General features: G+C 38.5%; 2 protein-coding genes across 2 annotated transcripts in view; one reads left to right on the top strand and one right to left on the bottom strand.

Moving 5' to 3' along the window:
• desi2 (desumoylating isopeptidase 2) overlaps positions 1 to 17,673 on the top strand; it is a 23,701-nt gene extending 6,028 nt beyond the window's left edge. The window contains exons 2-5 of the mRNA XM_023394449.2: positions 6,515 to 6,587; positions 6,795 to 6,888; positions 9,657 to 9,798; positions 13,305 to 17,673. Of these exons, the coding sequence (XP_023250217.1) occupies positions 6,515 to 6,587; positions 6,795 to 6,888; positions 9,657 to 9,798; positions 13,305 to 13,580 (585 nt within the window). The 3' untranslated portion in view covers positions 13,581 to 17,673. The remainder of the gene's footprint in view (positions 1 to 6,514; positions 6,588 to 6,794; positions 6,889 to 9,656; positions 9,799 to 13,304) is intronic.
• Positions 17,674 to 18,145: 472 nt separating this feature from the next.
• LOC111645298 (cytochrome P450 3A30-like) lies at positions 18,146 to 26,422 on the bottom strand. Its single transcript, XM_023394432.2, has 13 exons — positions 26,264 to 26,422; positions 26,029 to 26,122; positions 25,715 to 25,767; positions 24,748 to 24,847; positions 23,699 to 23,812; positions 22,900 to 22,985; positions 22,631 to 22,773; positions 22,411 to 22,535; positions 21,669 to 21,753; positions 20,634 to 20,794; positions 19,517 to 19,743; positions 18,810 to 18,972; positions 18,146 to 18,722 (listed from the first exon to the last, which is right to left on the bottom strand). Exons 1-13 carry the CDS (start codon positions 26,332 to 26,334, stop codon positions 18,648 to 18,650), a joined length of 1,497 nt encoding a protein of 498 aa, XP_023250200.1. The 5' UTR covers positions 26,335 to 26,422; the 3' UTR covers positions 18,146 to 18,647.
• Between the last annotated feature and the right edge of the window lie 119 nt (positions 26,423 to 26,541).

The following is a 26,541-nucleotide window of genomic DNA, read 5'->3' as shown; positions in this document are numbered from 1 at the left end:
GTACCAAGGTAACGTGTGCCAAGACGAAAGTTAGTTAAGAATGACCAATGAAGCAGTGCTAGCTGTGTAGTGTATTGTAGCGAAATCGTCGGAGCCATTGCGTGTCTAATGTCAAAAATCTTGCACAATACAGAAACACAGAAGTCATCTAGAAACTCAAACAGTACCATAGGTTTGGGTTTGGCAACAACACAGTATATGCAGGGTGTCTGTCTTAAAAAGTCTGAAAAAGCTGTTTTCTGTTCCCTAAAAAGACCCAGAATGTATTAAAGTTCATAGACAAAGTTCTTAATATTATTTCTTCATTGCTGTAGAAATTAACATGCTCACAATGAGCAATTATTTTTTAAATTAGATGTCAACTCTGCCAGATTTTTTAGGTCCAGGTGACATTAACTGATTATTTATATTGCTCTGAGTTAGTGTTATATTGCCGAAAGAGACTGGGAAAAATTGGATCTAAATTTCAATGACTTGTTGTCCTTAATAAATAATTTTAAGTCTCCTGGTTTTCTGTCATCGGAATAGTTGATGATTATATTTCTGTCGATTTACAATTCAGTGAATGTTATTGAGCACTAGTTTTGACCTTTAACCTAGTTTGGATCTTATTCTGGGTGTGATGTTTACATGGAACATGAGAACCCTGGTTATTTATGTCCCATATACATGATACTATTCAGGGTTCTAAATATCTGTGCGCTTGATTTCTCCCATCTCAGCCACTATGTTCTGTATCAACACGTGAATCTTGTGTTTACATGCCACTAGAGCTGCAGCAGTTAGTTGATTAATTGATGGATTTTATGCTTTTCTTTGTAACTTATTGAATATTTTTTTACTTCAGCCTGTTCAGATGTTACATTAAGCGAATGCAACAGGAAGCTTTCACTATTTTCTGACATTTAAAAGACAAAACAATTAATTGATTAATCAAAGAAATAATCAGCTGATTAATTGATGATAAAAATAATGGTTAGATGCAGCCCTACATGCAACAGTATCCTCTCTGAAAATAAGGATATGATATTCACGTGCACAACGGTTAATGTGATATTTTCAAAAACCTGATCATAACCAGGATAGTCACATGCACTCCTTGCTTCCAAAAATATTTCTCTATAGTTGTGAATTTGATCCAAAACATAACCAGACTTGAAAAGTTGTGCAAAGCTCATCCTCTTCACCTCACCCGGACTGTGAGAATGTTACAGGGATGATGCTTACCAGTGCATCTTACACTGTCTTTGCCAAAAATAAACAGGAATTTTGTTTCTGGAACAACGGCTCCTCAATATAACCAATAACTCACTTCACCAACTTCTATATTATTTCCACTCTTTTAGTCCATGACTGTAAATCAGCCGTCAGGACATTTTAACTTCATTAAAACATGAATCAAACTTCTGTAGTGCAGTGTCTGAAATGAACTCTTTGCTTTACAAGCTTTGAACAGACTTTAGAAGAGACTATTCATTGCAGGCACAGGATTTACCAGCTTTTGGCTTGTGGCTGTCAGCAGTTTCCTTCCCTCAATTTGAGTTTTTTCAGTTTGGTTTCAGTCAACGTGTTTCCGTTACAGTAGCGATGCACATGCTAAAGACATTTCTCTACATCTCCCTGCTAATCGTTCTGCTTAAAACTGTCGGAGATGATAATCCTTTCCGGAGAAAAATTAAAGCAGAGAAACGCAGCTTGGAGTGAGATGATTAAATATAAAGACATTTAACTGCAGCACCTAGTTTATCTCTTTGTCTTTCCCTCCCTCCACTTGTCTGTCTTTAATTCATTCATAAACACACACAACCTCCGTGCTGTGGAGGAGGCAGGTTTTGACGAGCTTTGAAGTAATGACGGCCAAGATAAAAGTCTTATTTCACCACTGGGGGTGGGGGCAGTACTGTAATGAACTGGCTTTCCTGTGTTATTCCTGTGAACAGACAGGGAAGCAATCAGATTTTTCCTACAGTTACTCACTTAACATAAACTTAAAAAAAGCTGATATAAAACACAGCTGGCTGTTATTCCTGGTGCTAAGTGCTTAAGTGCTTAAAATGAGATCGGTTAATGCAAGAAATTATGGTAGTTGCTTTGGGGTTGATGTTGGACATTGTAAAACTATGGAAAAGATTTTTGAAGTCCAAATAAGTGGATGTGAAAGGTGTTTTTCCTTGTCTTAAAAAAAAGGCCACTCACTGACTCTTGCAGGAGCATTTTTTAAGCAACATATCAACCTAATGTAGGTCAGGAAACAGACACACTCTGCAGTGTGAGACATTGGGCTGAAATGTTGTGCAAGAAAACCATGTTGGCTCAGCAGTCTTATTTTGTCTCTGATGGTAGAGAATCCTCTACATTTATTAAAATTTATTCTAAATTACTTGGAAATTACATCTGAATCTGAATTAGTCATCACTCTTTTTTTAACCCTGTGTCTGAGTATTTTACAGTACCAGGAACAGAAATGCAATTATCCAGGAAATAAAATCTGTGTTCATCTTTTTTATCCCTTACCCCACTGAAGAGGATCAGAATTTATTATTTTAACATTTACCTACTTTAATTTCAAACTATATTTAATTGTTTGGCTGACTGATCAGAAGTGTTCAGTGTAGGGTTATGTTCCTGGTGTAAACCAAGGGTACTACATACAGTATAAACATATAATACGAATAAAAACCTAAAGTAAAATGCATAATGTACAGTATACACCAACGTAAATAACAACTGTACAGTGTATTGAGACAAAAATGGCCACATGAAGTGAGGCGAGTTTGTAAAGTGTGTTTTATGATGCAACATAGTCACACAAGCTCACCCTTCCTTTGAAGTTCTCATGAAACAGCATTGTTACTTCCTTAATGTATTTTCTGTTGAAACAGATCACTGGGGATTGGGAAAAAATGTTTGATAACTTTATTGGTTGGATGTTTCAGTCATACCCACAAGTGCAGCCTGAGGTCACCACTGAAGAAGAAATTTCCAGGTTGTTCAAGGCATTTTATGAGACGTTTGCTTTATTTATACAAAAGAAGTTCTGTTGTCAGGTGTGGACAGAGGGGGGAAATAGCAGCATGTGAAAATCATTTTTTTTAGATTTATGATTGTCTTCCCTTAGCTTTTATTTGTTCATATACAACTTTGAGGGACTCAAAATTTAATTGAAATCAATAATCCATCACAGCGACCTCCCTTTTGTTGTGATTGTTGGTAGAAATGTATTCATACAGTCAGCTCCCTTTACTGCTCCTCCTGGATTGCATCTCATGTTTCTGCAGAGGTCAGAGAGGTGACACTTCTGTCCAGCATTACTTACAGTCACTACAACATTAAGTTGGATACCTACCAGTTTAGTATTATCTACAACAAGCAGACAAGAGCTGTAAAGTCACAGCACCCTGAACAATGTTACTGAAATGAAAAAAATGCTGAGGAAAAAAACATTTCCTTCCTTAACTCACTCATCATTCCTGCTCTGTGTCAAATGTAATCCAAACAGCCAGAGGCCAGAACAGTGTCCACATTACTTTTATCACCGCAGCTTGTGTTTTAACTGTTATGCTGTGCAGAGGGAACACTGCAGTGCAATGCAGATACGTGGTGAACACTGCCGGCTCTGCCGCCACTAGTTGTGTTACATACTGTTTTTGCATAACAGGAGAAAGGAACTAACAGTAGAAAGGAACTATGAGAATAGTTTTTAAAATAGCTTTCTGTTGTTATCAGGCTGCTAAATATGTTTTGCATTGTAAATGTAAATGGTGTTTGAATATCAAGAACAGTCTGAATGTGCACGGTGCATGATAACCACGCCACCTGATCAGCTTTGTATTTAAATGACCTGATCAAAATCATATTCTGGCGTGCAGAGGCTGAGTGGCATGAAAATGTGATTGACCCGTCACTACTAATACTTCACTGTTGCTGAAAAGATTAGTCAATTAACTGATGAATCGATCAGTTGAAGATTAAATGCCAATAAATTTGATAATCATTAAAGTCATTTTCAAACCAAAAATATCTAATTATTTTTTATTATTCATTAATCTGCTGATAATTTTATTTATTTATTGCTTTGGTCACTAGAATGTTATAAATTAGTGAAAAATGCCATCACAATTTCCTAATGCCCAACTAGATGTTGTCAAATGTCTTATTGTCTTGGAGTCAAATCTGAACATAGGAACATGATGCACACACTTCAGTGACATACACTTTCCGGGGATGTTGTTATGTCTGATTTCATTGCATAAAACATCCATAAATCCACTCAGAATCCTTACAAAAAAAACGATCCTTAAAACTCCTTGTCTGAGAATCACCACTTTGTTTTCTTCAGTATCAAAATGATCCAGTGATGTACAGTATGTCTCTACATCCATGAGTACTTTACAAACAGGAACTGCAAAGAGCTAATTCAGCATGCTTTTCCAATTATTTGGAATTGATGGACCAATTAATCATTTAAGGTCTACTTGCTGGTTCCAGCTTCTCAAATGTGATAATTTGCTACTTTCCTCTGTTTTATATCATTGTAAATAGTTCATCTTTGGTAACTGGTGGCAACGGTGGACACTAGGTCCACTGCTTTGATCCTGACTTAAATATCTCAACATTTACTAGATGGATTCCCATGAAATTTTAACAGATTTTTTTTATGGTTCCCACAGGATGAATCATTTTTTATCTAGCTTGAGGTCAAAAGGTCAAAATTTTGGTTTAATTTTACCAATACTTTTGGGTTATGACTAAATACGTGCAATATTAGATTATCCGCAGCCTCAGAGATACTTTGTTTAGTGCTAATTATCAAATGTTAGCAGGCTAACATTCAAAATGAAGACAAGGTAAACATCGTACTCATTCCCAACATGGAGCATTAAGATTCCTAAATTGAATTATCCGAAGCTGTGTGCAGCTTGTGTATGAATCCACATTATATACTGTTTGAATGAGTGATTTTGGTAACTGTACTGAAGATGTAAGCAAATATATTATAGATATACTTTTATTATTTAGAGTCATTATTCAGCATCTTAAAATGTCAAATCAAGCTCTGTACCATGTTCTTCTCCTCCATCCTCTGTTATAAAAGATCTTTTTCACACAAACGAACTCTGCCTAGCAACAGTCTGCCCAATCACCTTGTAGTCACAGGATGTTCAGCAGACACTCTGCTGAAAAGATGGACGGACATGTCAGAGATCAGTGCTGCTGCAGTTATTGATTCTGTGTGCCCTTTCTTGTGTTTGTATGTGGGCTTATCTTATTGTGTGTGTGTGTGTGTGTGTGTGTGTGTGTGTGTGTGTAAGAGATCTTGTGTAAACATTTTCAGCCAGCTGCAATCATGGTCGAGTGTCAAGAAGACCGTGGCTGTCACTGAACAATAGGCAGTTAAGGTTAATTCGCTTTTGCTGGCTTCTTCTCCTTCCGATGCATCATGTGTGAATTTTTCCATTTTTGTGGCTCCGCTCTGCTGAATTATGAAGTTTTTTAGTAAATGACAATGAAAACATCAAAGTGCGATACAACAGCGACTCATTCAGTAATAAAGTTTGCTTGGAACACTCGCAGCCAGTTTTGGCACTGCAAGCCATCATGGGATTTAAAGTGTGATCCGAACAGGGATGTTGCCTCTTGAGCGACCATCTGTGATTACACCAATCGCAGTGAGCTACTTGTTTGCAAGAGTTACATACAAAATAATTTAAATTTTATTTGTGATGTGAACTGCTTAAGAGTCGGTTTCTATCCTTCTTGATTGTGTATAAAAATGCTTGAGCTGTGTTTAAAATTCTGTAATCTTCCACTGTTCAGTGTATAGAGAATCGCTCTGTGAAATATTTGAATCCAGCAACAAATGAGAGCTGAGATGATTTGTTGATTAAACAATAGATATAAAAATAACCTGCAACTCTTTTAATAATGAATTGTTTCAAGCAAAAATAGTGAATCAGTGCCAAATATTCTCTGATTCCAGCTTTTCAAGTGAAAGGATTTTCCTGCTTTTCTTTGCTGTATATCTTTGTTAGCTAAATGTTTTTGCGTATTTGGACTTTTGGTCAAACAGAACAAGACATTTGAAGACGTCATGTTCAGCTCTGCAAAGTTCTTATTGGGTTTTTTTGACAATTTCTTTGAAGCTTCGTTGATCCAAGAAATAATCGGTAGATTCATCAATAAAGACTATAATGGATACTTGCAGCCCAAAGTTAATAATAAGAAATGGCAGTTTGTCAACAGAGAGAACTGACTAGTCTGTTTCACAATGTTAAATCTGTAAGTATGTAGTTTATACATATAACACTCTACATTTCGTTCACAGTACAGAAACAGTTATGCAGGAATAAGTTATATATCATCTTATATGTTGACATTCAAAATGTCTCGTCTGTGTTGGTTGAAACAGGCAAAGCTGCAGATGCAGATCTGAATTTATACAAAGACATGTTTTACTTTTCGTTCTTTGTCTTCTTCTCATTCTGTGTCCGTTTCTGTCTCTTTCTGTCTTCAGTACTGGATCAATGAGTTCACCAGCTCTCTGGGCATCGGGGTGTTTCACTCAGGGATTGAGATCTATGGAAGAGGTAAGATTACCCAGACACAGGACACCGCACATATCAGGTCAGCTGCCTGAGGATGGGGGTTCAGAATGGATCCCGGATATAAAACATACATCACTGTGTTCTCTTCCAAGCATGTCTGGTTGAAACTTAGATATTTGTCAAAGACAAGACTTTTTGTATAAAAATAACATGTACTCAGATGTGCGTTTTCATGTTGTGTGTGTTTAGAGTTTGCCTATGGCGGACACCCGTACCCATTCTCAGGGATCTTTGAGATTACACCAGGTGATGCAACCGAACTCGGCGAGACCTTTAAGTTTAAGTAAGTATGGGATATTAAGTGTTATTATACATGTGTTCTCTGATGTGGAGGGTTGTTGTTGTTGGGGGCGGAGAAGAAGAGATTTAACCGCTTCTGTGTTGTCCAGGCGTTTCGCTGTCGTCAGAGGTGTTTTAAGGTTTAGACAGGTTAATGCTGACACAGTCTAAGTCACAGTTTACAAGTGAGTTTGTCAGGTACTTGGCTCAGCAGTCAGTGAGTGTGCAAGAGAGTCTGTCATTCAGTCCACCACTGAACTCGTCAGTCCGTGTCCTGACATGCACTTAAGTAACTGCCGTACTGCCTTCTCCGCTGAGGTTGTTTTGTTACCATCATCAAAACACGAAACCCTGTTTTCCTTAATGAGCGCAGAAGATCAGATCATTTCTGCTGTAGAACACCGATGTCTTAGTTTGTGTTTGCATGAACCAGTTTCTTATGGGGTTTTTTTTTTTCACATGTGCATGAGAGAGTGAACATCTATCTGTCCTCTCTTCTCCAACACACACACACACACACACACACACACACACACACACACACACACACACACAACCGAAAACATGACATATAAAATAAAAATAAAATGCAGGAAGCAGCATGTGTTGTGTCACTAATACATTTAATATAAGAAAGAAATAACATTACTGACCTGCTGCAGGTATCATGGACTTACAGTAAAAAGGTTACTACAGTGCTTTTAATAGTGTTCTCTGATTACCTGTACGACCTGGTTTGTCATAGTAACTTAATGCAGGTAAACGTACTGAGTAATCTAGTCAGTAATGAACTGATAGATTCACTCTGACAGGTAAATCATCCCGTCTGTAGATTAATTCAACATCAACATTTGATGAAGACTTTGACGCAGTCACCATCAGTTTTTATTAGTGTTTGAGTCAGGAGTTCCCCACTGAATTAAACAGGACCGATCCGTCAAATGATCATTGTCCAACAGTCAGCCAGACAGTCCCGGCCTTTTCTGTGTGTCCAGTCAACCAGTCAGTCAGTGAGCTGGTATCTTCTTGTAATGAGGGCTACTGCTGGTTATTGCTGCTACAGGAAGGAGAGATAAAACAAAAATGCATGAGTGGGGAACACAGAGAGAACAGCATGTGACAAACATTTTTTGGATTTCACACTCGATTTGCTCATGGTTTGTGGCAGCTGAACAGAAACAGTGAGAGAAAACAGAAGAGACTGAGCAGAACAAAGGTGGAATTTTATCTTGTAACTGGGAGCAGGAAAAGAGGGAAACATGAGGCAGCTCTGTGGTGATTTTAACGGCTTGTGGCTTATATTAACGGTTATTTTCATTATCTATGAATCTGATGATTATTTTCATGATATAATTGGTCATTTGTTTTGTGTTTAAAACATAAGAAAATTGTGTTTGTAATTTCCCAGAGACCAAGGGAACATCTTCAGATGTCGTGTTTTGTTTGTCAACAGTCAAGAAGCCAAAGATATTGAGTTTAATATCATGTACAACAATGAAAAGCATCAGATAATCACATCTGAGAAGCTGGAAACAATAAATATGTCTTAGAAAATGACTAAAACAATTCTCCGATTATCAAAAAAGTTGCCAATTCATTTTGTGAAAAGAACAAAAAAAAAGGGCGTTGAGCAGGAAATAAGTTAATCGAGGTCAACTACAGAAATGAAGGTGCTTTTAAATGTGACACTCCTCTCACAAGAGTCTAGTTCAGGGCCATTTTGTCAGATTTTTACTGCAGATGAATTCAAGTCTGTTGCGGTGGAGAGACAGGAGGTTCCCAGTCAGCTCAATACGTTTTTGGATTCCCAGAATCATCCGAGGTTGTGTGTGTGTGTGTGTGTGTGTGTGTGTGTGTGTGTGTGTGTGTGTGTGTGTGTGTGTCTGTCTGTGTGTCTCGCTACTCAGAGCAACTGTGCTGCTGTATTACTTCTGCTCTAGTTGATCTGCCCTGTGGCTTTAGACACACTCTGCCTGACACACACACACACACACACACACACACACACACACACACATACACACACTTTCTGTCTCCATGCAGGCCACTAGACCATAAGTATGGATCATCTGGGACAAATGCCGACATATCATCCAGGGCAGTGTCTCGCTGCCAAACGAATCCAGTTCTCTCACCCAGGCTGAAATCCATCATGTTGTTCTGATACCAGTGTAAAACATTGGATCAAGATATTATTTCCTTTAAACCTGAAAGACACTAAGCAGGTAAATCCAGGTGAAAAGCTGCTTATTAAAAAGATCTGGTAATTACATTTTAACTTATTATATAATAATATATATGATAATATTTATTCAGGATGTTATTACATGACAAGTAATGATATTTTAACCTCAATTCAGACACTTGTCGGACTCACAGTCACAGATAGATGAACCGGAGACTCACAGTGCAGCTGGGAAAGGAGTAGAAATTTATAAACAGCTACATTTTCAACAAAACTTTCAACATTCACATTATTTATTCCAGCACTTCCATACACCCTTTCACTACCGTCCCCCTGTTTAAATGACCTGTATGACAATGTCTGGATTACTCATCAGTTTTGTTAAGTACGAGAAAATTAGTGAATAATTCTCAAACATCCCACATGAGAACCAATCCGTTTGTAAGAGTCGTTCTTCCATGAAACTCGTTGGTTGTGCAAAAAGAGGTTGAAACAAAATGTCCTGAAGTCATTCTTGATGTGTCATCAGTAAGTAATAAAATGAAGTAACACCTGCCTCCACACCCTTTTCCCGCTCGTCTCTGTAGAGAAGCCATAGTCCTGGGCAGCACGGACTTCACAGAGGAGGATGTGGAACGGATCGTGGAGGAAATGGGGAAGGAGTACAAAGGCAACGCCTACCACCTCATGCACAAGAACTGCAACCACTTCTCCTCAGCACTCTCAGAGGTAGGTGTAGGTCCAGAAACCCCCCCCCGTCATGCTCAGTTAAATTCTATTAAAGTGGAACCCTCACTACATCTTGGTTTAGTCTCCCCTGTTCTGAGTGTGACTGCATGAACTAGCTCTCTGTGTGTGTGTGTGTGTGTGTGTGTGTGTGTGTGTGAGTGAGGAGAGAGAGAGAGAGAGTACTTTCAATCGGCTTATCCTGGTGTGACTAATGAGCAGGGAGTCTTACAGTTAGCATCTAGCACTGAGATGGGGATTAGGACACACTGATACAAGCCCAGACATGCAGAGCCAGCTGGAAAACATACACACTTCTAATACACACACACACACACACAGATGTACAGTATATACCACATGTGAGGATACTCTCGAAGGGGAAATGCGCAGTTTAAAATTGTGATATTCACACATACATGGACAAAAACATGCATCACATCAATGCAATACACAGAGGAATATAGAGACACACACAGCACACCAGAGGGAGGCAGCTCTGCCCTCAGGATTTGATTCTCATGTTTACTGTAACCTCATTAATATGGGAGGTTGACTTAAAGAGAGAAAGAGGCGAAAACGATTGGACACGTAGATGGTCATTGCAGCTTTGAAAGATCAAGCATCAAGAGCGATGTCACTGCACAGTCTTAAAAGGTCCCAAAAGTCCAAAAAATTATTCTCAGTTTAAACAAACGATTGTAAGAAAGAAAGAACATCTTTGTGGTTTGTAAAAGTAAGTTGCAGTAATCGGACATGAAGTGGGCTTCCAGATATATTATAAAATTTAATCAAATTTGAGAAAATCAGCAAAAGAAAATCGATCCACTACTGTTACGGTTTTTGTTTTGTCATATTTAAATAGCATCAAGTTTTGTTTGATGCTGATATTTTGCTGTGATGTCATTAGCTATTAAGTTTTTTAAGTGCTGCAATCAATATTTTTACATTAAAATGGATCAAAAAACTAGGAAAAAATGTGAAAGAAGAGAATTATCACCCGACTCTACATTTCCCCTCAGCTCTACAGAGCGTTTTAACACGCTTGAGCTCATAGCTTTTTTTGGTTTTATAGCCCATAACCTTTTGATTCACTCTCACTGCTCTCAGAACCCCATTGTTCACTACATGATCAGCAATAAACTGCAAATGGACGAGGTTAGCGACCCACTGGTGAACATAGTGGAGCAGCTACAGAGATAAATATTTCTCTCAGGAGAACAGAGTTAAGAGGAGAATGAATATTGGACTCATCATTTATCAGATGGAAAGAAACATGAATAGAAAACGAAAGCTAATTCAAGTTAAGGCTAAAGTTGCTCTGTATCTGCTGGATGTGAAGGGGAAGAAAAGCCACCGCGTTCCAACATGTTCACTGTATCTGCAAGGCGAGTTTTATTTGCACGTTTCAACAACCTGGCAATTCAAAATACTTTACATAAAATATCAAAGGCATTAAGACAAGATGTAAAAGAAAAATACAAGAGAAACATTTCAGTTATTTGGGCAAAACACATTTAATTTTGATGATTTTCTTTTCTTTTTTATCTTCTTTTTATTTTCGAGGTGAAAAGAAGTAAGTACAACCCCTGCAGAAACATATGTTCAGAAATGAACCTTTCGTCACATGTTAATGGATTGTTAGTTTTTATTCAAGCTTTCCTGTTCTTGACTTTTTCACCCTGTCTTGCTGCTGATCACTTTCAGGCTGCCTTACATTCACACAGCTTCTTCAGGATCTCTCTGATATTTAGAAGAATCCATTTTTTTTCTGGTTAATGTTTTTGCTGAGCCGCTGGCTGACACGCAACCTCAAAGCAGAATATTTCCACCCACATGCTTAACAGTTGACAGTCTCTATTTTTTTTAAGTTCATCAAATAGAAAGTAACAGTTGCATTAACATTCGAAGGAGCATATTTTTAGCTGTTTGCTGCAGGGGTTGTTTTCACGTCTTCTTCAAAATATGTCATTTGAGCAGGGGTGACCAAACTTTTGAATACAAATAGTAACACAAAATAGAACAACATTTATCCCCATAACATAATAACATTGCCAGTAATGCTTTAGTGTCATATGTGTTGCATCTCATTGCACTGCCCCCAAGTGGCCAAAAAAAAAAGAATGAATGCCGGTTTAAGGAGGTCTGCATGGAGGAAGGGTTTAAAAAGATCTTTATGCCTCGTTTTTTCTCTTGTGTTATCTTTTTCTCGCCTCCTCTCTTTATCTTCTCTTGCCTCCTAGTACTGGTTATTTTTATCCAGAGTCATATTCGGGTGTCTCCTATAAAAAGCTGGCTGATCTGCCATGAACAGCTCATGTTGGTGATGTGAAAGCTTGTTTTGTGAGTGTAAAGGGGTATTTTCAAAATAGCCTCACCACCGTGTGAATTCTGCAACTGAAGCTTATTTTTATTTCACCAAACACCACACCAGGTGATTTTTTTTATTTATTTATGGATTAACTAGAGCTCTATGTGGTGGATTTAGACTTCCTCCTTGTAGTGGAGGCTGTGCTCATCTGTGAGGTCATCTGTGTAGTCACGATACAGAGCATTCTCACCGATTTCTTCTTGTCACAGCAAACGCATCTCTGATATAAACATTGGATACAATTTAGTATCATCTGTTGGCTGCATATGACGTGACACGACATGCAAAATCAACTGCTTTGCAAGACATTTTTGTGGTTAAAAGCAATTCCACTGTCTCTTTCTCACACCCATCTTAAAATAACAGCAGCTTTGGTAGTGTGTGATATAAGTACACTTAAGCCCTTTGACTGGGAAACACTGAGTTTCTTGTCTCAGAAAGTCGTAATGGCGCTGACAGAGCTAAGTGATGATAATAAGCCCTCACATTAACAGTGTTAGTCTGTTATGGGAAGGAGGTGAGAGAGAAATCCAATCCAAGCCTCCAGCCCATGTACGAGCAGTTGGTTAGTTACAGTACATGGATGAATTGCTATAATAGAGGCATGTTATGGCATTTCGCTCGGTTGCCACGGTGTCTTGGGATTTTTCTTTTTTTGTTTGTTTTTTTAAGGACGCAGAAAGTCAGGAAATATAACAGAATTTCCTTGAAATGTCAGAAGTTTTTCACTTCACAAGAGAATAGCAGGATGCATTTTCAAGTTACGCGTCCATTGTTTCAGATTTTTTTTCTTCCACAGCAACCTCAGCTAAACTTGGAAAAGACTCTGATTTCCCTCTCAGATTTCTTCTGACATTAACAAACCAGGGAGAAGTACGAAGTATTTGTAGATCCTGGAAGCATTTTGGTTTTAGTGAGCAAAGGAAACAGAAGATTTTCATGGAATTCACATTGAAATTAACATTAATTATAAGAATGAACTGTTAGGAGGAAAAAATACTGCCTTCAAGCTTGGGGAATTGTTGGTGTTTTATTTTGTGTTTTCAGTTAATCTGATGGGGAAAAAAAAAGGCCAATACAAATTTCCAGCATCCAAAGTGACCTCTTCAAAATGCTTTCCCTCTTTCTCCCTCCTCAGATCCTGTGCGGCAGGGAGATCCCTCGCTGGGTCAACCGCCTGGCCTACTTCAGCTCCTGCGTGCCATTCCTCCAGAGCTGCCTGCCCAAAGAGTGGCTGACCCCGGCTGCCTTACAGTCCAGCGTCAGCCAGGAGCTCCACGGAGGAGGGGAGCTGGAGGAGGCCGAGGACGCCGCCGCCACAGCCTCCCTGGCCTCCATGTCGCCCTGCTCGCCCTCATCCTCTTCCAGCCCCTCCTCCTTGCCTCGTCATTCCCGCCACCAGCCCCGGCGGTAGAAGGTGCAAAGTCTGCTGGGAAACTTATGGCTGGACCTGCGGTCAGGAAACAGAATAGCTGCAGCAGCTGATGAGTCCAGCTACCGCCAAATGTCCTGTCAGACTGTCCTCGAGCAAGGGACTGAACTGCGACCTGCTCTGGTTAAGAATGTCAGCCAAATCCCTGCAGTGATCCAGGTTTCTCCTCGCAGGGGGAAGGAGATCTCGCCGCTGACAAAGGCATGTTCCGTCAGCGAACATTGCTGACGGATCACAACATCCCATCCAAAATCCAAACTATCTCCCTTCTAGTCTCTTTTATTATTTTACCAGCCAAATCACAACGCAGAATGGAAGCAGAGCCGTTTGTTTTCGTGCCACAGTGTTTCATAATTTAGGAACGTTTACCAGCCGCGTTCAGACTTTAGCAGCAGTTATAATTGTGGATTGTGCTAATCTCCACCTTGTTGTAGTGGAAACCAGAGCGAGGGGATGATGCGAAAGAAGTGCAGGTTCGGCTCAGTTTAAAACCACAAGCCTGTGCCAAAGGAGCGACCAGTCAAGACCAGTAACGACCTGATTTAGATTTGATTTAGAGTCGATGTTCAGTGAGACCATTTTTAAAAGATCAGGGTAAACGTGGACAACTGATGTCTCTGGTTTCTAAACTTTCCTAAGGTTGTGGCTGTGTTGCTGAGTTGGGTGGGTTTGTCCATTACCACTCATCACTAGTCTTTCAGTTGTTTGAAGGTGAATAATCTTTACTCTTATCAGCCAAGTGGAGCTAATTTAGGATGGATCGAGAAGCCACCACCTCGGCTGATTTTAACGGCAGAGAGACCTGTCAATCAAATCAAACATGCCATAAACATGTTTAATATTGTCTGTATGGAACAATAATTCTCAAAAACAGTATCAAGACTCACATGATGAGAAGTACTCCTTTTGAGAGCTTTATGTCTTCATATTTCTAGAGAAATTGAAGGCCGTTTATAGCTGTTTAATAACTGTTTAAATATGGGAATAGCGCAGCACATTTTCAGACAAGCTCGGTTCTTAACATGAAAAGTGACAGAACTGGTTGTCAGGAATTAAACAACAGCTCTAGAGGGAGAAGTTCAATCATGAATATACTGGCACCTTCAGGGGTCACCAGATGACTATAGGGGGAGATGCTTGTTACCTTAAAATAGTTATATAACCTAAATCAGCACACATATGCATTGTAATTCAGACTGAGATCAAAATGTGGAGTCGGTGCGCAGACGTTACTTTTTTTTTTCATTGATGTTTTTTTTTTTTTTTTTTTTTTTTAAATATCTTCACGAATATATGTGATGTGCGTTTAATTACAGTCTTAAGTTATCTGCGGTCCGAATAAACTTCGATCATTATCATGTTTTTAATCGCCGGTATAATTTGACTGCGGCTGGTAAACGTTTCCACTGCAGTCAGCTGGAGCTAAGATGTTTTCAATATTTGGCTGGTAAACTTTTGAAAGCAGCACGCGGATTTTGGACTCGAAACACTTTGCCTCGAAATGCTGTGTGTGCATCAGGACCTCAGCCTTTTGTTCTTCTTTTACAATCTTGTTACTATAATCAGCCTGATTTTCCTCAAACGCCACACAGACACAAATAAACTGATCCCTAATGCACCTCGGATGGGTTCAGTTCCAGGTAATCTTTGCTTCCCAAGTCCCTCGCTTCTTCTTTGTCCCTTTTTGTCAGGTATCTGTAGCAGCTCTTAAAATCCTACCTGTCCATCATGGAATAACCACACCTGATATGATATAATTGAACTGGATGAAGCAGATTTTTAAAAATGTATCAGCCTGTAAAGTAATAATTACAAAATGGCAGCAGCTATTTCTTCACCGATATTATAATCTTGTTATTTTTTAAATTTAAGAATTGGGTTGCAGGGCAGGCAATGACTTAGAGGTCAGTGTAAACTTTTTGTTACCAAGAAGGCTCTGGGTTTAAATCCCAGCGTACAATAGAGTGAATTCTTTCTTAGTAGCAACTGCCAAGGTGCCTTTGAGCAAGGTACTTAACCTACAAGTGTCCCAGTGGCCACCAGTAAGACTGTGGTTGTACTGGACTGCTCCCAGTTCTCAGTGTGTTCATCTTTGTAACCGTAAAGCAAAACGTTTCGTCTTCACCTGAGCAAGTCAAGTAAACGTTGATGGACTCCATGTCGGTTTGTAATCAACACAAACATCTGTGACGGAAGGGAAACTGAGGAAGAGTGTGTCTTAAATGTTAACCCGCTCTGACTGACCTGTGATCAGCCGTGCACCCCCGACAGTCAGACTCCTCACATCTGTGTCTACTTAGGGATGAAGCACATCGGTGTTAATCTGGAGCATCACAAGCACATTTTAAGTTTCATGTCAAAAGATTTATACTTTTATTTTATTTTGGGGGGAAAAAGTGATTAAACTTATAATGTACTATCATTTTAATCATCTTGAACAACTGTTGAGCGTAATTTTACAGGAAGATGCTGCTTCTCCAAATGATGAGCACCTCATTTAAAACTCTATATATGCTGTTAGCAACACCACGTATGCTGCATAATGTGTATTGTCCCAAACAACAGCCATGGATGTGTTGAAAACATATTTCTCAGTTGATTTCACTTGTTTTGCTGGAAGTCTGAGGACTGGACTACAAGCAGGAAAACATGTTTGTTTGTTTGTTTGTTTGTTTGTTTGTTTTTTAAAATCCTTTATTGTATTTCTATGATATATGGACTCTGGCCTTTTTGTCTGTTTTGTTTATGTTTGATAAACTCAGGACTCCAAAAGGCTTTGTAACATAATCCTTTAAACTTTTTTATTCCACATTTTATGTTTGCATTGTTGTTGCTTTTTCTAATGCAGTAGTCACTCCATAGAGCTTTTGAAGAACGCACTGTGGCGGTGCAGTTTTATACTCGTCTCTTTGATAAAGGAAAAAAATGAGCTTTTGTTTACAACCTGGATGTTTATATGTGAGCCTGTGCTGCTCTTTGTTTTCCTGTCTGTGCATGAATGTGTGAGTGTGTGTGCACACTCGTATTATAAATAGTTAGTATCAACAACAAGCTGCCAACTGGGCCACATACATTTCCATATCTCTCTCACACACACACACGCACATACACACACACGCACACACACACACACACACACACACACAATCTGCAAAAGGGATCCATCTTCACAAATGCAGCGGGTGTTTCCAAGGTATTTTTTTCAAAAACACTGCTGCATCTTTAAGAGATGGGATTTCTCTACACGTGTAACCTTTTTGTTCTCGATCCTAAATTTCGGATATTTTCAGTGACATTATTTTGGTGCCGTGACAGAAGCAGTGTTAAAGCAGGACCCACTGTAAAACAATGACATTTCTCACAAAACCAGCATACTTATCTGACTATGGAGTGAAAGGATTCAACTCAACAACTGTGTTATGAACTTAATTTAAATGTTACTTTTTTTGTAAATCTGAGTAAGAAAACATAAAACTTTATTTTTAATGCACTGACACAGACTGACACACACACTTCTACTGCTGTCAGCCTTCTGCCGGCTGGTATTTGTACTGTTACTTGTCTGTGCTTCAACACACAGACGCTGAGGTTTCCCCTTAACCTTCATAGCTTCAGATAGTTTATCCATCGTCTGTTGACAAGTACAGAATATCTCACCAAAACACACCAGCTGATCCTGGATTTACCAACATATGTAGCCTTTCGTTTCAAAAGGCTGAGGATGAAAAAGTTCCAATCGCAACTTTAAACGTCACAAATCACCATCACTGAGGCCAAAGATCGCTGCAGCGACACCAATCCTTGCTCTTTTTTTTTCTTAACAGCCATTTAATCATCACAACTTCTTTAATGAATGTCTCGTTTTGGAATGAAACGATCGTTCTTTGAGAAAATGGATATTTGCACCACATGTGTGAGCTATGAATGTAAATTGGGAAACCTCAGTCATTCAAACCCCAGAAAAAAAAAAAAACTGACTTCAACTGTTTGAGTGAATTTTCACAGAGACTTCAACGGAGCCAAACAGATTTGTACCCTGTCGGAAAGTTATTAAAGAGGCGTATACAATCTGTGACTTTGATTCTGTGTCATTACTGTTTGTTTATCGGTTATTCTAGTTAAAGTCTACTTTAATATGGAAACTAAGGAAAATTTGGTTAGAGCTTACTCAAGCCAGTAAAATACAGTTCATCATGTCTGTCTCTGGTGAATCTGCATCGGCCACTGGGTGGAGACAAACACCCATCAACGACACAGCTACAGACGTGAGGGAAATCTGTGTCATTGTCAGTGACCGGCAGCTTTTTAAATCCACCTGAAGGTCTCAAAGGGGACATTTTGTGTAGTGATCATTCTGAAACTGATTATTATCTCATCTGGCTGTAATTTTTGTCAGATCATGAAGCTCATACAGTGAAATGTGAATAGATAGATGTTTGCGTCAAAATCCTCTACATTGACACATGACTTCTGTGGTGCCTGTCATGATGTGAGAACCTTACAAAAGGAAGAAAGTCAAAGCTGATGCAAAATGAGATAAAACAACATGGATATCTGGATAAATTTATTGTACATTCTCTAGTGTGCTCTTTACAAAAACAGGCTTCCTGGGAATATGTTTCACTTGTGATGGAGGACTGTAGGATATTATGCAGGTACTGTGCAGGACAATGAATTGTCCATTACATATATGAAAACACACTGGAGGTGAGCAATAAGCATATAAATTCATGTACTGTACTATAAGAAGATAAAAGTTACGGTTTTTGTGCTTTTTAAACATCAAGACACAGTTAAATTGAACATTCAATGAAACATATCAATTCATGGAAAAGTGGAAAAGTGAATAAAATACATTGAATTCATCAAATTAAGTGCTGATTGTGCATTAGTGATACATGAGTTTAAGCAGTACTAGCCACTGAAGTACAAAAGTATACATGGCATCCTGTCAGCAGCCGCCACACATTCAAACAACAACTACAAAATAATGGGTTTGATGGGAATTCAGAGGCCGAGACGTACGCAGAGATCTTCCCTCTCAGACGACTAGTGCTGTCTGGGAACAAACTTGAGTTTTACCGGTTTGATCGGCTGGAACTTCCAGTCAAACTCTAGAGGAATCTAGAGGAAGAAAGGAAGGTAAAATCAGGGACATGACAGCAGAGGAGTATGACTGTATGTGAATACGTGCGTTGCTCTAATTCTTACCTCGGTGTCTTTGCATGTTTCCAGAGTGTAATGCTGCAGGAGACGGACAATGACCATTTTCATGGTGAGGAGAGCGTAGCGCATCCCAATGCAGTTACGAGGACCGAGGCCAAACGGCATGTACACGTACGGGTTCACCTCCTCCCCGCTGCTTTTACTGAACCTGCACGAGCACACGAGCACACGAGCACACACACACACACACACACACACACACACACACACACACACCAGATTAACTCAAAGTCTAAGTCACCACTGAGAGAGAATGCATGTTCATGATACTCTGCAGAATTATTTAATTTTGTGTTTTAAAAAGGTGCTAGCAACAGGGCTGCAAAATATTGCAATTTTAACTAAAAATACAATTTTTTTTTTATGTATTGCAATATCTAGCCACCAGTTTAGTGGATCTTCACTGTGAGGCTTGGTGTAGCTGCAGAAGTCTAATAAACACTGTTCTGTTATGTTTTGCCTGATCAGTTTGCACATTTGGCTGAAGGGCCGTCTCTCCTGTTCCCAAGGTCAAGAATGAACTTATGAACTTTTGAGTGGCCAGTTAAAGTCACAACTGTTCAACTCCAGCTGTTGAAAATCTATTCAAGAGCAACATGCCAGATTTGAGTAATTGTATTTTCTGGTGGCGGGAGAAAAGGTTCTCTCTCCTGGATTCATTAATGTGAAAAATAAAAGCTTAGCACATTTACCTCTCTGGTCTGAAAAGCTCAGGTGAGCTCCAAAAGCGTGGGTCCTTGTGTAATGTGCTCACAGGAACCACAACCAGGGTTCTTTCAGGAATGGTGATGTTCTGGACCTGGACAGTTTTTTTGCACAGCCTCTCAAGCCGAGGTGCAGTGGGGGTCAAACGCAGTGACTCATTAATAACCTGGTCCAGGTACTGCAGGTCGAGCAGATCCTTGTATGAAACTGGAGCCTAGAAAAGGTGAAGAAGGTGAAGGAGACATCAAACACAAAAATAAACAGATAAAGTTTGGAACAAAAGGTAACGCCTTAATTTGCGGGTCCCATATTTTCCAGCTAACTTCCTAGAAACTTTCTTGAGAGCAGTTTATTAATTACAAGGATATTTTGTATGTTTTCTAATTATAAATGGGCAAAGTACCTGCTCATTATATTCAAGTTTTTGGGAAAAGAAATTAGGAACTTATGTAGTAGGTGAGTGAAGAGAGTTAATAAACATCCATCAGAGTTTCCTAGAAAGCTCAACAGGAAAATCTTAATTCTTGGTTAAACAGAAAATGTTCCACACCGAGTCATTTTATTTTAAAATGTCCAGTTTGTGGAAATTAGGTAGAAATACGTCTCTTTTATTCATTTGATGAACATAAAACACAAAACTAAGGAATTTCTAATGCAGCTGAAAACTACTGGTGAACATTCAACCACTATGAAACATCAACGTCATTAAAATATATTTACAGATTCAAAAGCAGATCTATGATGTATGGCAGCTCAAAGTCATGACGCGTCAAAATGAAGATTCTTTTCGTTTGTCTTTTTGGGAAACTCAGATATTTTGGCATCAGTTGATGAACTATTCTTCACTTAGCTACTGCACAAATTCCAAGTCTTTTCTTAAAACCTCCAATACAGCTAATGAGGGGGTATTTAATAACTTAATATACATTTGCCTCATAATTATTATAATTAGTACCAAACTGTGTATAAAATATCCTCGTAATTAGCGGCTAAATACCTACTGAGCTACTGAGAAACAATCAGGAAACTTTCTAGGAAATTAGATGAAAAATTAGGGACGTTTAAAATAAAGCGATATAATATACAATGAATGTATTACTGTACATCTTTCGGGAGGCTGGTGTCAATTTCCTTCTGCAAGGTCTCCAACGCCTCTGGGTTGGTGGCCAGATTGTAAAAGATGTAAGTGAGAGTGACACTCGTGGTCTCATAGCCTCCGAAGATGAAGATGAAGGCCTGGGAGAGGATCTCATGATCAGTCAAACCTACAACAAAATAAGGTGAACAAATGAAAATATAGAAAACCAATGTTTTAAATCTTATTCAAAGCTCCTGTACTACAGGTGTTATTAGTGGCTTTTTTTGTAGATTATTATTCACTCAACTGAAGAGCAGTTTAGAAGATAGTTTAGACATGAAAATTTCATCTGACAGATTATCATCAAAATGATAAATGGAGCTGTAATTATTTTCATTATCACTTAATCTGACAATTATTTTCTCTATTAATTGATTAGTCGTTTGGTCGACAAAATGTAAGAACGGTGAAAAATACCCGTCATAATCTAATAAAGCTGAAGGCGACGTCTTCAAATCAGATTTGAAGTTTGTCGAAAACAGTAAGATCTTCAGTTAACAACGACATAAAATAGAGAAAAGCGATATTTGTGCTGTTTGTTGCATTTTTTATTTAGAATTTTTTGGAAATTGTGTTTTGATGCTTTGGCAATATTGTTTTTCTCAAACTGTCATGCCAATAAAAGGACCTTGGAGTTGAATTTAAGCAGCACATTTGAGGAGACAGGAGTATAAGAACATGACCTCAGCTCTAACTACTGGCAGATCGTGGTGTAATTATTTTTAACCATTTGATTTCAGCTACAGGGATATTTGGGGGGGAAAAAAACACTGACGCTCATCTAGAACTCATATGATCAGGGTGGCATTATACAATACAAGGAAAAAACACATGCGTTATAAACATGGAACAAATTTGTGTGGAATACCATCTATCTTCAGTTATCTTGTGGTCTAGTGAAGAGGAATCACTTTATGAAGGTGAAGAACAATTTGAATGTAAACTGAGAACAGAGTGCTGATGAAGTGTTACCTCGACTTATCGCCTTGGTGAAAACGTACCTTTACTCGGCTGTTCATGTTCACTCTTTATGTCTGTCTCTGGTATCTCGCTCTGAATCATCACCTGCAGGAAGTCTGCCCGACTCTACATCAGCACAGAGAACAGTCAGCATCGACAGAAACAACATTTCTACCAAACATATCAATGTGGGTGGTATTAGGTTCATTTGAACGAGAGAGAACATAAGGAGAAAGTTGTGAGGGTTTAAAGGAATAGTTCAACATTTGCTTATTCACTTTCATGCTGAGACTTAAGATGAGATGATTGATACCATTCTCATGTCTGCCACAGGAGGTTAGCTTAGCCTAGCATAAACGCTTTTTAAACCCACTTTTTAAAAGGTAATTTGAAGAACAATTATTTTAATTTGTTATATTGTGTTATATTACTCCTTTCTTCTCCTAATCCTAATTCTTTAGCTCAATACACAGCAGTTTAAAACTCATTCTAGACTAATTTTTGACTTCATCAACTGGTAGGATTAAAAAATAATAAGGAAAGTCTGGGTTCATAGCTTCAGAGGTGCTGGCATAATGGGCAGATTATGGGCAGAGCCAGGCTAGCAGTTTCCCCATGTTTCCAATCTTTATACTAAGCTAAGCTAACTAGCTCCTGGCTGTAGCTTCATAATTAACAGACAGACATTAGAGTAGTATCACAATACGGCATATTTCCCAAAAGTGTCAAGCTAATTCTCTGCAATGTCTTTTTTTTCCCACTTGTTTCAGATTAAATGCTTACAGAGTCCTCTGCACGATGCTGGTCTTTAAATCTTTTGATGATGTTGTAGAAAAATTCCACGCTGACTCTGGACATCATTTCAATATTCAGGAGTTTTAGCAGACGGGCACCAAAGGGAAACAACACTGAAAAGAGACCAAAGGCCTGTTAACTAGAATTTACATAAAAATGATACCAAGTTGCTCATCATGATGAAACGATCTCTGAAAGGAGGACATACTTGAGAAAAAGAACGGCCATAATCTAAAGTTAAGAATCTTCTTGATATGCACAACAATGGGGTCTTCTGGATTGCTGATGGAGTTGGCCTCAACACCGAAAGAAGCACTGGTCACGACGTCTAAACTGTAAGGCGCCAAAAATCTACGGCAGAAAAAAGGAGAGGTGGTTGTCTTTTAAGATCTAACATGGATTAAGTATTACCATGCGTATTCATTTCGTGACAAACAATATGAAGATATGCTGCAGTATAACAGATTAACAACATACTGTTTGACGTCAACGGGCTCATCCAAATTCTGCTGTCCAAGTTTCTCAACGAGTCGGTCTGCGTAGCGAGCAACGATGGGATAAATCTTGAAAAAAAAAAGAAGAGTTGTGTAATGTTCAGTGGAGAAAGAAGTACTTTTCTTTTTTCTTGAGTGAAATTGTCAAAAGCACAATGTACAAATACTCCACTACGAGTGAAAGTCAAATGGTGCAGGAAAGAAGGAAAAACAAAGTTCTATTACACAATTTTCTATTAATTTTTTTGACTCTTCTCAAATCTTTGCTGTTATTTGTGAAACATTGGATACTTCTGCCTCTTTGAGTGTCAAATTATTATTTAAATGAAACAGTTTTAGAGGTTTAAAAGTAAATGTTTCAAAAAGGCTGGGACGTCCCAGTTTAATCATGCACAGTGTATTTTAGTGTATAAGCTTATCATATTCTGTTTTAGGTAAAATGTCCATCTGCACTGTAACTAGTTACTTCAGCTGTCATAAATGTAGTGTAGAGTATAAAGTAGCAGGAAATGGAAATAAGTTCCTCAAAATTGAACTTAAATACAGTATTTGAATTAAGGTAGCTAGTTACTTTCCACTGCTGGCAATGTTGATACTGTGTTCTGCATATTTATTTCTATCACTGCCAACTTCTCTCAGTGTGTCTAAACAGACATGGAAATACATGTAGATACACTGTAGACACATGTAAATATATGTATGTAGACATTTACTGCAGATGGAGGTGAATGTATTTGTTTGAAAACAGAAAGGGGGTCAGTGAGCTTAGATGTGGTACCAACCTGTTTCAGCCGTCCACTGGTGAAGCACGGAGATAAAGTGCTTCGAATTCTTTTCCACTTTTCATCTTTAACTGATGTGATTGCATCTTCCAAAGGTCCTGCCGTTGGATTATCCTGTGAACATGAGGACAATAAAGAGGAAACTACACTGAGTGTTTAGATTCTTGTACAGAAGATTTATATAGACCAAGTTTTCTGCTCTAATAATCCAACTTCTAATTCCACCAGTGTTTGTTTCTGTCTTGAAAATGTGACCACACATTCAATGATCACTCTCAACATAAACTAAACTAAAATATCCACATCAGTACACCTAAAATACAACAAAAACAGAGAGAAGTAAAATTTAATTCAAAACCTGTCACCGTACTCCCGGCCTGTTCAGGCTGCCCTGAACAAAGCCCCTTATTGATAGCGAATTAGCTAATAAGTTAAATGTGATTGATTGATATTCTCATCTCTGTTTATTAAATATACAACTACAGCCAGCTACCAGTTCGCACAAGACCAGAAACAGTTTGGCTTTCTCCAGCGAAACAAAACTTCCGTAATTAAGGCGTCACATCTTATTTATTTAACATGTCGTGTCTCATGACTAAATCAAAACAAGTTGCACCACACACAGCTCTAAGAAGTGTGTCAAGAGTGTTTCCTATTATTTTCCACTGGCCTCAGCAGCTGTGTGTGGGGCCTGGCGTGATCTTCTGAAGGATATTATTTCAAATCCAGACTGCCTGACTGGATTGAAACATGCTTAGCTCCCTTTTCTTTACTTAAGCTTCAGAAAAACGTATTTGAGATATGACCTTCAAAATTCTGAAATACTCCTTAGCCTGATAGGGTGAGTAACACAACTGATCTAACCACATTATTACGTCATTTCAGATGTTTTAACATGCCTCAACCTCTGCGTTGCAGAGTTGCATAATTGGAGAAACACCAAACGCATTTTTTACTTTATTGAAACATGACCGCAAATGTTGTGTCACTTGACATAATATCCTGAATTTTAAAATCCTCTACAACATGCAACAAGATGAGTCTCTTACCCTGCGGTTGGTAAACACAGAGTAGCACTCCTTCACCATCACATTTTTGATGATCTCAGGGTCTGTCACCATTAAAACTGGTTGTCGTCCATCATATAACCTGCACAAAAACACAACAACATATATGTATGAGCTGTTGTGTAAACATGAACATTTTACAAAGCATCCATGTCAACTCAAAGAGAGAATTAAATGTATATTGATCTAAATTTTAACAAATGAAAATCTCTATGGTTCTGTGGCAGGATAATAACAGCGGGTTATCTTTTTTTTATTTTTCTCAATCATGTACAATACCCTGATAATGATAATATTCAGTCATAATTTCAAAAGGTGCGTTATGAAATGGCCATTTACTGAGAATAAAGATATAGTCCAATGCATTACAAGCGTGCCAGGAATGTTACCTGGAGTGTGGCCATAACTCCAAACATACAGATACAACTAGTAACTTTGAGCCTGTTTTATGTCTAAATACTTCAAGTATACAGTATGTCATGTATGTCTACATTTATGCAAGTACTGTGCTTATGTTTACTTTAGAGGTACTTGTACTTTACTTCCATGCTTCAATTTTCTGCTGCATTATACTTGCTCTCCATTTCAGAGGCAAATAATCTACTTTTTAGTGTATGACATTTATTTGATATATACATTTACTATTTCACATTAAAGTTATGCATTTCTAACTTTTTTGGCCTCATAAAAAAAACAGTCTACTTGTTTCCACCAGAAGAGAGATTTCCCTTCTAAATGTATCAAATGGTTTCATTGATATGACTATTTAAAAAGTAAAACTTTGCATAACAAATTCCTATTGCATAACTTTGCTTTATCTTCTTTCCTGTCCCATTTTCATGACCCCTCAGATTTATCTGTTGGCCCTTGGCAGAGGATGCACTGGAACTTTTTCCACTGCAGAAGCTATCTGTAGGAGTAGGCCTTGAAAGACGAAGCAACAACTCACCCCCAGATATCTCCGTACTTGGCTTGGCAGTGACGGTCAAAAATATCAATCCCCTACAAGACATTTCAGATAAATGTGTTAAAAGGTGTTAGAAGGTCAAAGGGCCACAGAGCTTCCAACAGTTACACTCATAATGTGCAGCGATAGGTCAGGCAATGAGCGCCAGGTAGGTTACTGAAGCTTCTGAATTATGTTTCTGTATATAAAGTACTTTTTATTGTCATCATGCTCACATGATAAACATCCTCATCTCTACTTTTCAGTTATCAAATCAATCAACTCCTCACATAGCAGTCTTCAAGATTTGTGTTTACCTTTCGAAAGTAAAGAAGTGTTCCAACAAAAGGCAAAGGCTTTGGTCCAGGTATTCCCAGCTTTTTGAAAAATCCAAAGGGCCAAATGCCGTACCTAAATTATATAAAAAGAAAGAGTCATATCTGTTACAAGAATAGGGATCAATATTTCAACAGTTTAAGGAAGAATTGTCACAGTCAATTAAGACAAAACTGACCAGCTAGCACAACTCTGACAAATCCACAGACTACTCACAGGAATAACAGCGTGACAAAGAGAGCCAGCAAAGTCCAGGTGGTTGGTGACAACAACGTAAAGACAGACATTTCGACTCTTCCGAGGGAGAACTGGAGACAAACTGCGTGAGAAATAAGGAAGTTGGTTGGGATAACAACAAGTGAACTTTAACTACACAGAAGTGGGAGGAGTCCAGAATCTGGAGCTCCAATGAAATCAATATGACAAACACAAAAGCGACTTTTTGGGGCTGGATGGGCCTGCAGGTGTCGAGGGCTTCTGCTTAAGAGCAATAT

This window comes from Seriola lalandi, unplaced genomic scaffold (genome assembly GCF_002814215.2).
Source record: "Seriola lalandi dorsalis isolate HSWRI2012SDOR001 ecotype SW California unplaced genomic scaffold, Sedor1 jcf7180002054948, whole genome shotgun sequence".
Lineage (NCBI taxonomy): Eukaryota > Metazoa > Chordata > Actinopteri > Carangiformes > Carangidae > Seriola > Seriola lalandi.
This window is presented reverse-complemented; position numbering and strand designations above follow the sequence as displayed.